The sequence below is a fragment of the Colletotrichum abscissum genome (assembly GCF_030869225.1).
Source record: "Colletotrichum abscissum strain IMI 504890 chromosome Unknown Scaffold_19.1, whole genome shotgun sequence".
Taxonomy (NCBI): domain Eukaryota; kingdom Fungi; phylum Ascomycota; class Sordariomycetes; order Glomerellales; family Glomerellaceae; genus Colletotrichum; species Colletotrichum abscissum.
Window position 1 is genome coordinate 202,164 of NW_026850087.1, and position 15,013 is coordinate 217,176.

Here is a 15,013-nt window from a genome sequence, read left to right on the forward strand (position 1 = left end):
TTGAGGATGGGAGCTGAAGATACCCTACTGCTTTACGCCGCGTCTGCATTCGCTTTTTTCAGTTCATTTCTTTTGTTACACAAGCCGGGCAGCATGTCGAAAGTGGGACGGACTGACGGACGACTAGGCGTTCTCGCCAAAGGCGCCATATCATCTACACAGAGCTACAATCAGCATTACAGCATGATGCGTCGACCTAAATATAATTTCTATTCATCTTACCTGTCGTGGGCCGTGGTGTCTTGGTAATCATTCATAGTCTCGGTAGAGAACTCTTGGAGTCTATGGAGGTCTATTTGCAGCAAAACTCTTCGTCACAACTCCCTCTTCCTCATCATTCGTTCTCTTCGAAGCACCCTCTACACGAACTTCGCATGTCTTCTGAACATATATTCCCCCATCAAACTGTTCGCTCCTATGCCTGTCGTCCAACGGGATCGACTCGGCAACCATGACGGACCGAGACGTATTATTCGGGCCGTATCCGTTACCGGGCTCACCTCTGCAGTTGATGTACGACTTGTTGCGGTTCGTTCTGCTCCCGTTATACTTTCTCATCCCGCGCGTCAAGAGAGCCTTTAGTGGCGGCAGCGATCCCACGATGATGGCGGTGCCGAGCTCGGTGAGACTCCACACGGCCAGGCCCACCATGTCCACCGTCTCGCCCTTCAGCACCTGCGTCATGCGGACGATGGCTGTGAGGATTGTGATGAGGGCCAGGCAGAAGGCTACCGCGAGACCAAACTTTTTGCGAATGTCGAGCTGGAGGGAGGGGAGGACGGCGATGGGTAGGCTCATGATGAGAAGGTCTGTGAAGACGTCGGCTGCTGTTGCGAAGAAGATGGCGAAGCGGTAGTAGTAGACTTCCTTCGGGGAGAGGCATTTTCCTTGTTACAAGAATCAGATGCAAGAGATTTCTACCGCGAGTTTAGGAGTGAACTTACCTGCCCGGAAGTAGTCGGATGGAGTATCACAAATGAGCGACCCCGAAAGCCATCCCCCAATATACGAAAGGAGACAAAACACGGCAATCCCATACCAGACCTTGCGTAGCCACGGGATGGGACTAACAAGCCTGAAAAACACATTCAAAAAACTCGCCTTCACCGCAAACAACCCCGTCCAGAAGAGATACGTGAGCGCATACGACCAGCGCAACCACTGCTCCAGCTGCAACTCCGCCTCCCTCTTGGACGCGGGGACGAACCTGCCCGCCTCGAGCTCGACGACGTACCACAGCGAGTCCATCTGCTGCATCTGGAGGATGGCCATGGTCAGGAGACACAGCCAGGCGAAGACCATCCAAACGTCGTCACGGAGGAGGTGCCGGTTCCGGCGCCAGCGGACGAAGAGGCGGAGGGAGAGGAAGATGTACGAGGTGGCTACGTTGGCCCAGGTGTAGGCTGTCAGGGCCGGGCGGGAGACGTTGTGGGCGACGCCGAAGAGCGGTGCGTTGGGGTCGGCGGTCTGCGGTTGTGAGGACATTGTTGATGGGATGCAGGCTGATACCACCAGGTTCCCGACAATGGTACAGCCTGACGAGAGGGAGCTGACAGTGTCTGAAAATGCCACCATTCCCGGTTTGTTTCTGGGGGGTAGGGGGGAGGAAAGAAAGAAAGAATAGAGAAGGGCAGAAACGCAGATCGAAGGGAGATTCAGGCTAACATTGTGTTACTGCTAGGGACATTTGGCGTTCCTATATGAAGGTGAGCATTCGGCGATGGACGGACAAGGAACATGGACTTTCGCCGAACGCAAGGGATCGTTTTCACTTCCCTCCCCCTGTGGGTTGTGCAAGAAGCGAAGAAAATAGGAGACTCGGAGGAGAAGCACGATTGTGTGAGTGGCGCGAGCAAACAATCTCATGTGGTGAACATACCTGTTGGTCGTGTCCAAACAAGTGTTCTACTTTGGGACCAGCGCCATGCCAAGTTCTAGACTGAGAGCGAGATGTGAGAGAAGAGTCGGGGAGTCGACGGTGGCATTAGCAAAGCAGACTTTTTACAGACGGTTCGTCTATCAATATCTGTAGCAGTCGAACTCCGTATCATCATTGGTGATGGATTTCCCTTTCGTAGGGTCAAAGAGCCTCATCACTTGCAGCTTGACGTTGGAAATGGAGTCCAGCGGGATCCAACATGTCGACACCCGGCACCCTCGCCGTCTGGCCGTCCCAGAATCTCGGATCTCGCACGTTATAGCGTAAGCATAGGACGCCAGCTCATTTCATCTCACAAAAGACACGATCTGGGACAAGGATACATCGGCGATTTTCGATCGCCGTTGGCACCACCCGCATCGACGTTGGCTCGAGCAACGGGGATCGCGGCCCACGTAAGGAGTAGACGGCAGCGACAGGGACTTGGCAAACCATTTCGTTTTCGCTAAGGGGATATCCCTGTAGCTTGGAGCAAACACTACTATCAATCCTAGACTGCAAACTTGATCGTGCGGGATTTGTTAGGGGCGTTGAGGGGGCATTTTGAAGATACAGTATTTGGCTTCTGCAAATGCTGATACCGAGGAGACGCAAACTTGGCTACTATGTCGACGCAACAGACTGAACTCTCTGGATCACTATTTAACTCCATCGTTTTATATTACTAGAGGATTACCGCAGTACATATAGACGCTACCCTACCCTCGAATTCCGTACTATTTAACCTTAACCCTTTTTATAAATTACTTATCCTTTTTTTTATTCTACCCTCTTTTTTATTAAAAAATCGCTAAAATCGTAATTTCGATAGCTTATTAATAAGCTAATATTACTATTTAAAAATAAATAACTTATACTCGTATATAAGTATTAGAAGTCTTATTATTATAAAAATAATAATAAATATATTAAAATACTTAAAAGAGCTTTTTAATAAACTTTTAATACTATTTAAAATTATAATCCTCGAGCTATAAAAAAAAGCCGAGGTATTATATTAATACGGCCCTATCTATTTTATTAATATTAATAATAATTTTCTTAATATAAAATATATTATTAATATTTTATAATTATATTACTATTTTTTATAAATTATACTTAATATTAATAAGGATTCTAATATTATTTCTTAGTTCGTTTTTTAGTTTTTTTATTAAAACTATTATTATAAAATTAGTTTAGTTATTAGTATTTTAATAAGTATTTTAACTTAACTTAGAGGCTCTTATAGCTCTTAATAAAAAGCTTTTAAAGGATTTATAATTAGACTTTTTACTTATTATAAGCAAAGCTATTATAATTAAAACTATAATAATTAAAATTATAATACTACTTATAAACTTCGATAGTAAGTAGTTAATAATATAATTTTTTTTTTTTTTATAATAAGTTTAAAAAAGTATTTTAATTTAAGTATTAAGTAGGTACTATACTATTTTATTAAAACTATATTTTTATATTTATAACTTAGAAAGAATTAACTTTCTTCGATAATAAGGTACTTAGAACTCTCTGGATATCTTGAACCGGCGGTCTGTTATCGCGGAACCGGAGGCTGGAGGCTGGCGCTGGGGATTACTTCACTTACTGCGCCGCGTTGATGTAGAACACAGACTCTTTGTCGACTCTCGAAGCGCAGACTGCGCTGAATTTAAGCCGCCAATCACCGTAGACTACTGACATCTGTGTCATGTTTTTGTGAAATTTCTCGGAGACTCTGAGGACGTCGGGCTCCTGCACTAAACATCCAGAAATTTGGACTTGAGAATCATTGTAGAACAAGTCGTAAATATGTGCCCCTGCACCTTAGAGATCTATCCCATAGCTTTCTGACTTACACGGTAAACTCAAAAGTGGGCTTCTGATGTGCGAGGTGAATTTCGTAGACCAACACACCACAGCTCTTCTCACACTCTCATCAGTCAAGCTGTCCTCTTAGGCGCTAGAAGGATAAGCCTTGATGGTTTAAGTCCAACTGCATCACTATTTTACAAACACAGTCAAATGCCCCTTATTCATCCAATTGCTAACGTTGAATGTCGACGTCCTTCTTTGTCTACAAGTCCACAATGGCACCGATTCCGGGCGACTGTGAGAAAGAGACGTCGACGTCGAGAGTGGCACAAAGCGACGCCGATTCTGTCAAGAGCTTTGCCATCTTTGAACGACCAGTCTGCAATTCTCTAAGCCCAGGGATTCCCATTCTTGTCTGTAATAGATATCTTTAGAACCGTTCTCGCCCTTGGAAAACGTTATGTTGCCCAACACTCGAGCTAATACAAAGCCGCAGGTGGTAACTTAAGAGATGGATAAGGACCAGAAGTTGGCGTTGTCGACTCATCATCCAATGTGAAAGCGGACTTCAAATTCTCAAAGACGAGCCACAAGTCAAACATTCATCCGCCATCAACTGCAACCATGTGTATCAAACATTTACAGTTCTACAACTGCCCAGCCAGCCCGCGTCCTAATGCCCCCAAGAGACGACACCGCGTCATAGCCAACATTCTCTGCTCGCACATCTTCCCCTGCCCGGCCCAGCAATGGGAGAATCGCACCAGCTTCTACTGCTATATGTGCCCCGGCTGCTCGGGCGAGACCCCCGCCGTGCCCCGGGTGACCCCCTCGCACGACGAGTGGCACCGCGACGACGTCCAGGATAACGCCTGGGCCCAGAGTTACATGACCGAGTACTCCCACTCCGTCCTACTCTGGGTCCGGAGCAAGTTCCCTTCCAGCGATGTCACGAATGAGGAGATGAGCGAGTCGTGGTTCCGGGCCTTCTTCATGGAGCGCCGGTGCAAGGAGAACGACCACCGCGTCGGCGCTTGCTCCTGCGAGGCGAACGGCCCGCTGGCGTTCTATTACAACCCGGCCACGGCGGCCCGCAAGCACCTCACGGATATGGCCGGGGAAAAGGCCGAGTCGGATATGCGTATACAGAACCCTGCCATGCAGAACCTGTTCAGATTCCGACATTCAGTGCTCTCTGGCTTCTGTCAAGCGCAGAAGCTCTACTTCAGGGGCGGGCTTTCTCACCAGCCTCTGTTTTCGAATTACCTTGTCAAGAGCCGTCGCAAGACGCTGGACGAGAACATCCGCGACCACATGCAGCTGGCGTCGGCCTTGGTCTTGCAGAACGCAGAGTATGGCGGCGGGTGGACTGACGCGCATACCCTAGAGGCCAGCGCCATGTCGAGGCGCGCCAACCTGGTCAAGTTCATGGCAGAAGTTCTCTTGCACGACAACGGTATCTCCAACAGCCGGTTCGGCCTCGCTGTGAAAGTGCTCTGCAGCATCATCATGCCCCTGGTGTTTCGCGGTCCGTCGACCATCCCGGGGCTGGAAAATCTCGCCGAGATTGCAAGCTCGACTGACAAGGCATCGTTGCCGCATAAACCCTTCATGTACTTTGTCCAGCTGATCCAGAAGTACTACCACGACCGCCGCCAAGAGTGGAACTCGGAAGTCATCGCATACAAGGCGAGGCGGGCCCTGATCGATTCTGTAGCGGAGGACGTCGACGACTGGGAAGGACCGTCGCGTCTCGAGTGTCCCGTCTGCAACAAGAAGTACTACGATCACTCGCCGGGCGCCATGTTCAAGCCCTTTGATCATGGCGCCCGCGGTTGTCATCGCGGAGAGCCGATCGTGCGGATGAAGAAATGCAAATGTTTTATTGGGAAACGATGTCTCTTCCAGAAGTTGACGGAGAGTACTCTGAGGAAGAAGGAACCGGCGTGTCCCAAGTGCAAGAAGCTGCTGCCGAAATCGGCTTTTCGGTTGATAGAGGCGACTGCGGGAGAGTTGCTTCTAGGGTCTGCCTGATGAGTTGGACCACATGTTAGCAGGATGGAACGATATCTTGAAGATCCCGCTTTGATACTGTATTGGGCTTCTAGATGGTGGAAAATGTCCAAATTGGATGAGATGAGAAGAGCATTGTTTGGCCTTGAGTTCTTTCCCGTGGGGTCTACATAAGCTTAGGAGTAATATCGAGGCCTTACCGGACTTTTAGCCGGATTGATGTAGTGAATACTTATGTTTTGGAAGTTGGAAACAATGCTATGAGGTAATTATATGATTAGAAAACGCATGGAAATATCTACGGCTGTGTTTTGTATGCAAGCCTGTGGCGTCAGACTCTCCTTGAATTATCAACAGAACTAAGGAGATGTCCAAGGAGCTGGTGGCAGATACAAGTCTCATCTCCTATGTGACTTAGCTACGTGGTACATTAGGCAGATCTCTCAATCACGAATTGTAGACATGCTCATTTCGGACGATAAGTCAATGAATCCAGCATTGTGTCCTAACAGCGCCTGTATACCTAAATCCCTAAAGAATACCCACAACCTGTTCCCAGATCCCCGAATCTAGCAGTTTGCTGTTGTCCGGGGCCATCTGGAAGAGTAATGATATGAGAATGCAGCGGAATATAATTATGTCATCAGTCGTCTTGTCGTCCACGCTTTCTTCTACTTGACATTCACGGGGCAGCCTCTTACGATAGGCGCTATCAGCCTTAGAAGAGACCACTTTGTCCAATCTGTTCAACATCCGGCAAGTATTGAACAGCTCCCACTTCTTGTTATAATGATCGCATGCAAGGTGTCTCAGATCTTTATCGTATGGCTTCATCTGTGCAGCCAAAGATTCCAAGATCTCATGATCATCTTGTTCTTGGTTTTGAACGCTCTTGATCGAGAGACTTTTGCGATCGAAACTCTTTTGTGGATTCCAATCATTCCTATACCTTGCCGGAATCTCCTCGGGTAGATCTATGGGTTTCATCAAATTTTCTAGCCACTTCAGTGTGCGAAGGTTAAGACGGAAGACGGTCTGCTTTGATTCATCAGGAGTTGGATGAACCACGTCTCCCTGCCTTGACGCCATGTCTTCCGCCAGCATTAACACGAGAGTTGTGTTACAAATTCGAATTGCACGAGACTCGGTAGAACTCGTTGTGTGCTTATCGTCCATGAACCAGAGATCTAGCAGTTGGAGTTGCAAAAGAATGAGACGTCTCAGGTAAGCTCCGACTGCTGGATGATATTCGTCGAACCATGACCGGAAAGTGTCGGCGTTGTGGAGCAGCTTCAGGCAGAGATGAAGTACAACCTTGAGGCCGACAGTAGGATTTGATCCGTTCCCTCCTTGACAATTCCAGGAATTGTAAATTGATTGTTTGATCTTCTTGAAAGTCTCGTGGAGGGTCTCGCTCTTGACCTTACCCACGTCATCCATGCCATCGTTGACCCATTGAATGGCATTGGTGTCCCAGCGAGGGGTTTGAAGAGACTTGGGCCAATCAGACAAGTCGTCCCCTCTTACGGCCTCTTTTGAGACTTCGGTCCAGTAGTGCCCGCTCAAAGCGAGAATCGTAAGTGGGGGCATTTTGCGAAGAGAATTCGTAGGGAATATTGCAGGAATAAATTGTGGCGTGCTAGCCAGGAACAGTGCAACAATGGGCATATATTGGTCATGGGAGAGCTCTCCGTAGTCCAACATAAATGCATCCCTTGCTCCCGAGTCCATGTCCTTCTTGGATACCTCTAAAAGGAATCTCAATGCCTCGGTGCGTTGTTCGCTGCCTTTCAGATTGATGGCCTTCAGTGGGTTCTTGTCCTTGGACCCGCCCCTGAACAACGATTGTTCGCGGGCTTCTATACTTCCGCGCGCGTGGAGGATGGCCACGCGGAGTTCGTTCAGACTGTCCAGTCTCAAACGTCTTCTCTTCTCAATCTTGAGGTGAGCCTCTTGGTCTTGTATAGTACTGCGCAGCCACTGAGGTAAAAGAGTATCGAGGGCTTGGTCAGGGTCTATTCGGTCTTGGCTCTTTCTGCTGTACTGCGAATATGCTCCAATAGTACCAAGTATGGGATGTTGGCGAAAGTCGAATTGGAATCCATGGCCAAGGATTACGGGATATTTCGATGATGGATCGTCGGGCCATTTCACCCATCCTCGTGTTGTTGCAGCGGCCGTGACAATAACCCCAATTTGCGCGTACGCAGGAGCGGCGACCATGTCGCTGGGAAGGTAATCAGCGGTAACGTCCCTCTCACCCAAGGGATCTTGAGGCTCGGTGCCTTGGGATTGTTGATCTTGAGGTTTGGGTTTGGGTATAATCTCGTCCAAACCAGTTTTCTGGAAGAACTCGATCCAGGTTGCAGCGGGCCTATTCTCACGACGAAAATGTAACAATCTCTTGGCGAGAAAAGCGCGGAGACTCTCAACCAAAGCGGCCCTCAAATCGATCGGTTTCTTTCCAGTGTCTCTCTTATCGTTGACAGTTCTACAAGCCTTGTTCATTGTTAGCTTTTCTGGTTCCGAGTTATCTATGCTCTCTGGGCAAACCTTGTCAATATCGCTCCAAAGATCATGTTTATAATCTTCATGGCCTTCATTTTCTTCCTCGATGTTTTCCTTGATCCATTTCTTCAATGTCTTCATGCGAAAGATGGGTGTGGTTACGGTATACTCGAAGACCCATTGGCGCGGGTTCCACTTCCTCGTTGTCTTCTCTGACCAGTAGGGCCCGATGGCAAGGCGACTTGATGTTCTGCTTCCTTGTCCAGGTGCAATGATAACCTGAATGATGGGGATCAGGGCAAAGACTAATGCCACGGCACCAATGAAGACGGTTATGCCAAAATTCCAAGGTTCCCAATCAAATTTTGCACCGTCGGCATTGCGCGATTCGTTCAGAATTTCCGCCACAGCTCGTAGTAGACAGTCGGTCGAGTTACTGTCCTGAGGACAGTCGGAGGGATCGGTGCTCATGGTGAAAGTATGCTGAGCGGGATCACTCATATTCCAAGCCAGAAGCCTATGTGATGGGAGAATCTCAAGTCCTCAAATGTAGAAATTGGAACCCTTTTAGAAGGCCTTGAGTGAGACAAGATAGCTACACGGCCACGCGAGAAAAGAGACAACAACATGCTGGTAAGCTGGAGATCCCAACAATCAGACTATTGCATCAATATTTGTGATCTAACCTGCAGATGAAGTGTTCTATTGGTTTGTCTAAGTGATGAAAGATGCATGTATATCAATCAGAATATGGTCTGGAGACAACAACACACCGGTTTCAATCTCGGACTGCCTCGATATGCCGAGGGAAGATGCAAGCCGGACCATCCGCATTGGCAATGTTAGATTCATTGGCGTATGAGAGTACAAGAAGCCACTTGGCGCATATGCGTATCGAGCAGACCGGCTTCAGCTCCCATCCAAAGGTCCAGACTCAAGCTGTAGCCCTCGATAACGTCTGATTCTCTTGCTTTCGGGAGGAGCCTTGTGTTTGTGGTTGGTATGGGTTACAAATACCAACTGAGTATTGTTCATTGATAGTTCATATCCACTTGATAGGAAGAAGAATAAACACCCAAATCTGTTCGTGATCATGTCTTCATCGATATCGATATATGTGATGTGACCCAGTTCATGACCGATGCAAGCGAATAACTGCAGCCTAGAGCCAAGTTCAAGAAGTCTCTGACGAATTCCCGGTCGAAAGAAAAACGTCCAGCGTAGAACACCTTGGGCTGTGTCTCAGTTATCTTACACCGGATTGCCCGTGAGGCTGACCAGTAGAGATCTCAACTGGTAGAAGCGCATTGTGGCTTGCAACACGTGTCAATGCATCTAGATGCATGAGCGAGTTGGGGTTGGCAGAGAAGAGTTCAGCTGAGCCCATCCAGGCAGGCTTGTATCAGTTCCCATCGGCTGTAATGATCGGCAGAGCCATAGGAGAAACAGATTGGTCCAACCCCGGTCTCCTGACGACGACGGCCGACGGGATGAAGCATCCGGATACAGTTTGTATGCAGTGTCGGCAGGCATACTTACATGTAACACGGAGAGTCGTGCAGACTCAACCCATCAACGCCAACTTCTACATGTTGGAGGTTCCCGCAAAGATCCTTGTGCTGCTTTGACGCCAGGTTATTGAGGGGAAAGATCGAAGGCGCTTCTAGGAACATGAAGCCAACATGTGCAAGAAGTCCTCGTTATAGGATATAAAATGCTGGCCAGCTTTGCCAACAAGAAAAGCAGGTCTTCCATTCCCAACAGCAACAGTATCTAGGAAATTAAAATGCTTAGCAGAGGCGGAATACCAACATGAGTCGTTTGAATTCTGGATCATTGCTGACCAGTGTCATGGAACACCGGTTTGTTTTGAGATAGTTGCGAACAAGATCGAGGTTCAAAGCAAGTGTAGTTCATAGTCAACATCATGGTCCATGGTTTGGCATGCTCTTATCCACCAGGTACGGTTTCCTACTCGCGGAATATCGTGTGACTGAAATACCCGAATATGGTGAAGGTAGGTACAAGGAGGCCGCAAGATATTAACGACTCAACCTTGAACCTAGCCAAAAGTTGTATCCACTAACATTATGAGGACTATAGATGGGGAGACTGGCCCCTCCACATGTCAACAGGGCACTTGAATTCGAGAGTAAATCAACTTGAGTCCCAATATCCGTCCCCAGCTTGGGCATATTATGAGAATCAGCCGGACCGACGATAAGTTATAGAATAAGTCGTAGGTCATAAACACTCCCTGCTCTTCCCCATCATCGCAACCCCGAAATATGGTGAACATTGTCGATTTCCATGCCCCCATCCCCACCCCCGCCGCTCATGTCAGCCTCTGAGTCGGGAGGATACTCCTCCTTTTGTTCAACCATCAGTACCTACGCGCGGCCTCATCGACTCTGGACTGATGAGACAACCTCCGTCGACGAAAGATCCCTACAGAGAGGTCATAGAGAGGGTTAGGTTTTGACGTTTTGGGGCATGTTACGCACGTCACTCTGCAGTCTCTTATATGCATCGAACGCCTGCGATGTCTACGTAACATCATGCAGATGGGACTGGCTAAAGCCTGGGACATGTTATAGGTTGAAGATGGAAAGTATGGACAGCGTGGTTGAGGATTGATGAGGGCAATTTGCCGTCGACTCAACCAGCGGGAGCAAGAGTACTATCTGGTTAGTGTCGACGAGAAAGGGACGTGCGTCAATGTTGCTCCAAAGCTCACCTTCGACATATTCCTCCCTTGCCCAAAGCTGTATTGACACCCATTATACACCTGGCACAGGCAATCACAACTCATCAGACAATCACATATGCGAGTCACAGAGAAGGGCAAGTCCAAAATGAAAGTGGTAAAAAAACCCAAGCCCAAGAGATGCCATTCGACGCCATTAAGAGAAGGTTTCGTAGTCGTCAATTCTTCTTTTTTGGATACCTAACCACGCCATACCATGCAAGAAAAAGTGTTCCCTGTAAAGCACGACAGGAAGCGCAGGGGATATCTCAACCCCACGCCACCCGTCTTGTGATAGCGTTGTTCTTGCTTCTGGTCCATACCTGCGCGACCATGCCACGCACGACCGAACCCCAGAGTGAAAAAGAGCCAAGCAATGATGGAAAATACCACCAACGCTTAGACCTTGAAACCGCGAGACCTTCTGCGACCACGGGCCTTCTCGAACTTGCGGCCCTTGGACTCGACGTAGGGCTTCTGCAGAGGGTGTTAGTACTGTTCTCGTAGCATTTCCACTGGACCAGGCGACATGATCGTACCTTGTGCTTGTGGGGACCCATGCCGAAGTGCTTGACGGCCTCACGGGAGTTCTTGGGTCCGCGAAGGAGGAGGGTGTTGCCACCGGTGGGGGCGCGGAGGGCGAGCTGGTCGAGGGTGATGGCCTCGCCGCCGGCAGCGGTGATGCGAGCGCGGGCGGTGGCGGTGAAGCGCAGGGCAGCGACGGTCAGCTTGGGGACGGTCAGGAGACGGTTGTCGTCAGTGACGGTTCCGACGATGACGACGGTGCGCTTGTCCTCCTTGTCCAGGTTGCCGACAATGCGGGAGATGGAGACGGGAGGGCGGTTGATGCGCGACATGAAGAGACGGCGCAGGATGACCTTGTTGAAGTTGGAGTCGGTGCGACCTGCACAAGGTTAGTCGATTTTCTTTCGTTCGTCGCGGGGTTCTCGGATCGAGGTCAACGTACGGGTCAAGAAGCGGTACAGCTTCACGAGAAGCTTGAGGTACACATTGTCGCTCTTGGGAGCCTTGCGGTGCGTGCTGCGCACGTGGTGGCGGTCGAGATCGATACCTATAAACGGGGGTGAAGAGCCCAATCGTCAGCCTTTTTATTCAAGCATGCTCTGAATGCAGGCGGGAAAAGTCCATCATCCGTCGACCACGATGCGATGAGCTCTAGTACGAATCTATTTCTCCCCGCAGAGCGCAGGAGTAGAGACGAAGGCATCATCATCTTGTGGTGAGGAGAGGATTCCTTTTCCTTTCGCCGCGCCAAGTTCGCAGAAGAGGCAACGGCAGATCCGATTCATCTCTCACCATGTCCAAGTATTTCGACGAGGACAATCAGAGAGACACAAAAGGACCGCGCGTTGCACAATTCCACTCGCATGTAAAGGCTTGAATGGGAAATTCCTACGTACCCATTTTGTCGATAGACTCCCGAAGTTGGCGAATTGAGTCAAATGGGCGGCCGTGATGTTGTCGTCGTCGGTGTAAAAGAGAAACTTTCAAAAGATTTCCGCTGGGCCACACTAGAATTACGCTCTCCTCGCCAGGCGGAAAAATCGGGCTGTGTGGGCTTTAGGGCAACTGAAATCAACATCGAGTGGATCAATAAATTTTCCGGTGGGTCCTGTTCTTCCAGAGGGGCGCTCCTGCTGAAAGGTGGACCTGCACGGACCCACCCTATGGAAAGTCTGCAGGGTCCCCTGCATCCTCGGTCAGTCTCGGTAAGACCTTTTTGTTTCGGTCAAGGTAATGTTGACCGAGGTACTCCAGTGCATGTCGATATGACCAGAGAATTCCTTCACAAAGGGACGAATGACAAAGTGTTTAGAATAGCCCAGATGCTCCCATTCTTAACCTCTAGCTGACGTAGTATAGGCATTTACCACCTCACCAGCATAAAAGGCACTCTTGTGAGCTCGATCCATGTCTTGTATTGAGCTAATGCTTGGTCTACCCATTTGGTTCTTTGTGCATCGATCCTTCTGGGAAAGCGGTGCCCGTTTTCACGTTTCCATGATGCCATGCGGGAAAGTCGCATGACGTCCTCGCCTCTCTTGGAGTCTTGTTGTAATACATTATCAAAACACTGGTTATTGAAATGCCAGGTTGGAAAGGAACAACCCGGGGAGAGACAGTCTCTCTGCCTCGATGTGACTGTTATGCCAGCCACCGTCTAATAAAGGCATTCCGTTGACCCTGGTGATCGTCGGAATCCTCATACCGAAGGTCCCCTTGACGAGCCCAATCGGATGTAAGTAATGTGAGCTACATCTCATCTCAGAGAGCAGCCTCGCCGTCACCATCAGGTCTGAGAGAGACCAAGAAGTCGCGTGACAGCTCAAAACTGAGCCAGCTGGATGCCATGCTCGGCGCAACCTTGAGAAGATTAGGGACGATGCCCTTGTACAGGCCCTTGACGCCCTCCTGAGTGATGATGACCCGGATAGCGTCAGTGATGCCCTTGTACTGGTAGCCCATGCCCGTCATGGTGTTGATCTGGAATCTTCGGCGAAGAACGTCGCTACATCTGTTAGCAAGACGAATGATAACTCACGTCAGCCATGTCGACTCACAAGGGATAGGTGCAGGTCTGAGCGACAGCTCCAGAGATGGCACCAGCAAGCAGCTTCCTGACGGCGCTGGGGTTCTTGTCACCCTCGGGGGTTAGGTACTTGCGTACATACTCGTAGACCATGAAGTTGAGGCCGACCTGTTTCGTCAAGTTAGAGCCTAGGACCAATTTCATCTCGAGACAGGGGAACCACTTACGTAGGGGGCAACACCAGCGACAGTGGGGATGATGCCACGGTACAGGGCAGAGATACCGCCCTCCGTCTTGTACATGGTGCCCATGACAGTCCACATGCCCGGGAGCTTCTCGGCCCTAGGGCCTAGCTCTGCAAAGGAAGCAGTCTGGATAGACAGTCGAGTGCGAACAATGTCGAGAGGATATGTGCAGAAGACGGAAGTGATACCAGCGATACCACCACACGTCAGACGGGCGAGAGGAGAGAGGTCTGCGCCGGGGGAAGACTCAAAGAAGTTCTGTGGGTCGTGCCGCGTTAGCCTTGGTTCTTTGCAGCGGCTCATGTGAGCCACACTTCCGACCCAGCACAAGGTGGTCAAAGGCGCGTGGTACTCACCCGCTTGTAAAAGTTGTAACTGCCGAACTGAACAGCTGAGTACGGCACAATGCGCACACAATTGGTGCCATTGCCAGCCATAAAGCCTCTCCAGCCTTCTTCCCTCCACATCTTGGCCAGACCTTGGCCTACAGACAGCTTGTAGGCATCGCGTCCTACGCTCTGGACCTGGAACAGGATCTTGAGACGCTCGAGGGGGGAGACGACGGTTCGAGAGACGGCACCAGCAACACCGCCAGCGCAGAAGGCGGCAATGACGGGCTGGGAAAAGGTATCGCGAAACCAGAGGTACTTGACCGGTTCCGGAGCTGGGCCCGGAGCAGCAGCAGGAACCGCCGCATCATTGAGAGACTGCCAGTGTAGACTGGATGTCAGCAAACCTTTGACTTGCTGCAGACGAAACTTGGTAGATGGCCGGGCAGAGTGATGTAGCAGGGCAGGAAGGATGCTTGCAAATGCAGCAGCTGAGAACGGGTAGCACTTACAGGCGACATGACTTCACACTCTGGTCAAGGAGCAGTGCGGATGGATGTGTGCGTGTTATTGCAAGCGCAAAACTCGTGATTGACGACCACACTGCTGAGCCTCCGAAGCCACCTGATTGCTATGACTGTGCTTGCATTTAAGGCTGTTGAGGGCGGGAGGCGGAAGGATCTCGTGGTACTCGCTGAGGTTTGCGACTTTCCGGAGGAACGAGAAGGAGCGCCGAGAGTAAAAAGTATGCTTGGGGGGGAAAAGAATGACCCAAAAAGTCCAAAGAAAAAAAGATTCAGAGATTCTAAGAGGAGAATGGTAACGACGACGAAGGCATAATCGAGCGGACAGTAGATGGAGAGGAGAAGGACTCGAGCATCAAAG

General features: G+C 49.7%; 5 protein-coding genes across 5 annotated transcripts; 1 reads left to right on the plus strand and 4 right to left on the minus strand.

The window, feature by feature from the left end:
- Nucleotides 1-282: 282 nt before the first annotated feature.
- Nucleotides 283-1,485, minus strand: CABS01_08391 (uncharacterized protein; the record flags this gene model as incomplete). Its single annotated transcript, XM_060541751.1, has 2 exons — nucleotides 283-887; nucleotides 945-1,485. The coding sequence occupies 2 exons, from the start codon at nucleotides 1,483-1,485 to the stop codon at nucleotides 283-285; spliced, it is 1,146 nt and encodes a 381-aa protein (XP_060401908.1).
- Nucleotides 1,486-4,360: 2,875 nt separating this feature from the next.
- CABS01_08392 (uncharacterized protein) lies at nucleotides 4,361-5,770 on the plus strand (the record flags this gene model as incomplete). Its single annotated transcript, XM_060541752.1, has 1 exon — nucleotides 4,361-5,770. One exon carries the CDS (start codon nucleotides 4,361-4,363, stop codon nucleotides 5,768-5,770), a length of 1,410 nt encoding a protein of 469 aa, XP_060401909.1.
- Nucleotides 5,771-6,280: 510 nt separating this feature from the next.
- CABS01_08393 (uncharacterized protein) lies at nucleotides 6,281-8,728 on the minus strand (the record flags this gene model as incomplete). Its single annotated transcript, XM_060541753.1, has 1 exon — nucleotides 6,281-8,728. The coding sequence occupies one exon, from the start codon at nucleotides 8,726-8,728 to the stop codon at nucleotides 6,281-6,283; it is 2,448 nt and encodes an 815-aa protein (XP_060401910.1).
- A 2,674-nt stretch (nucleotides 8,729-11,402) lies between these two features.
- Nucleotides 11,403-12,428, minus strand: CABS01_08394 (eukaryotic ribosomal protein L18; the record flags this gene model as incomplete). The annotated part of the gene is made up of 4 exons (XM_060541754.1): nucleotides 11,403-11,480; nucleotides 11,543-11,907; nucleotides 11,971-12,075; nucleotides 12,425-12,428. The coding sequence occupies 4 exons, from the start codon at nucleotides 12,426-12,428 to the stop codon at nucleotides 11,403-11,405; spliced, it is 552 nt and encodes a 183-aa protein (XP_060401911.1).
- Nucleotides 12,429-13,289: 861 nt separating this feature from the next.
- Nucleotides 13,290-14,649, minus strand: CABS01_08395 (uncharacterized protein; the record flags this gene model as incomplete). Its single annotated transcript, XM_060541755.1, has 5 exons — nucleotides 13,290-13,533; nucleotides 13,586-13,722; nucleotides 13,782-14,057; nucleotides 14,156-14,506; nucleotides 14,641-14,649. 5 exons carry the CDS (start codon nucleotides 14,647-14,649, stop codon nucleotides 13,290-13,292), a joined length of 1,017 nt encoding a protein of 338 aa, XP_060401912.1.
- Between the last annotated feature and the right edge of the window lie 364 nt (nucleotides 14,650-15,013).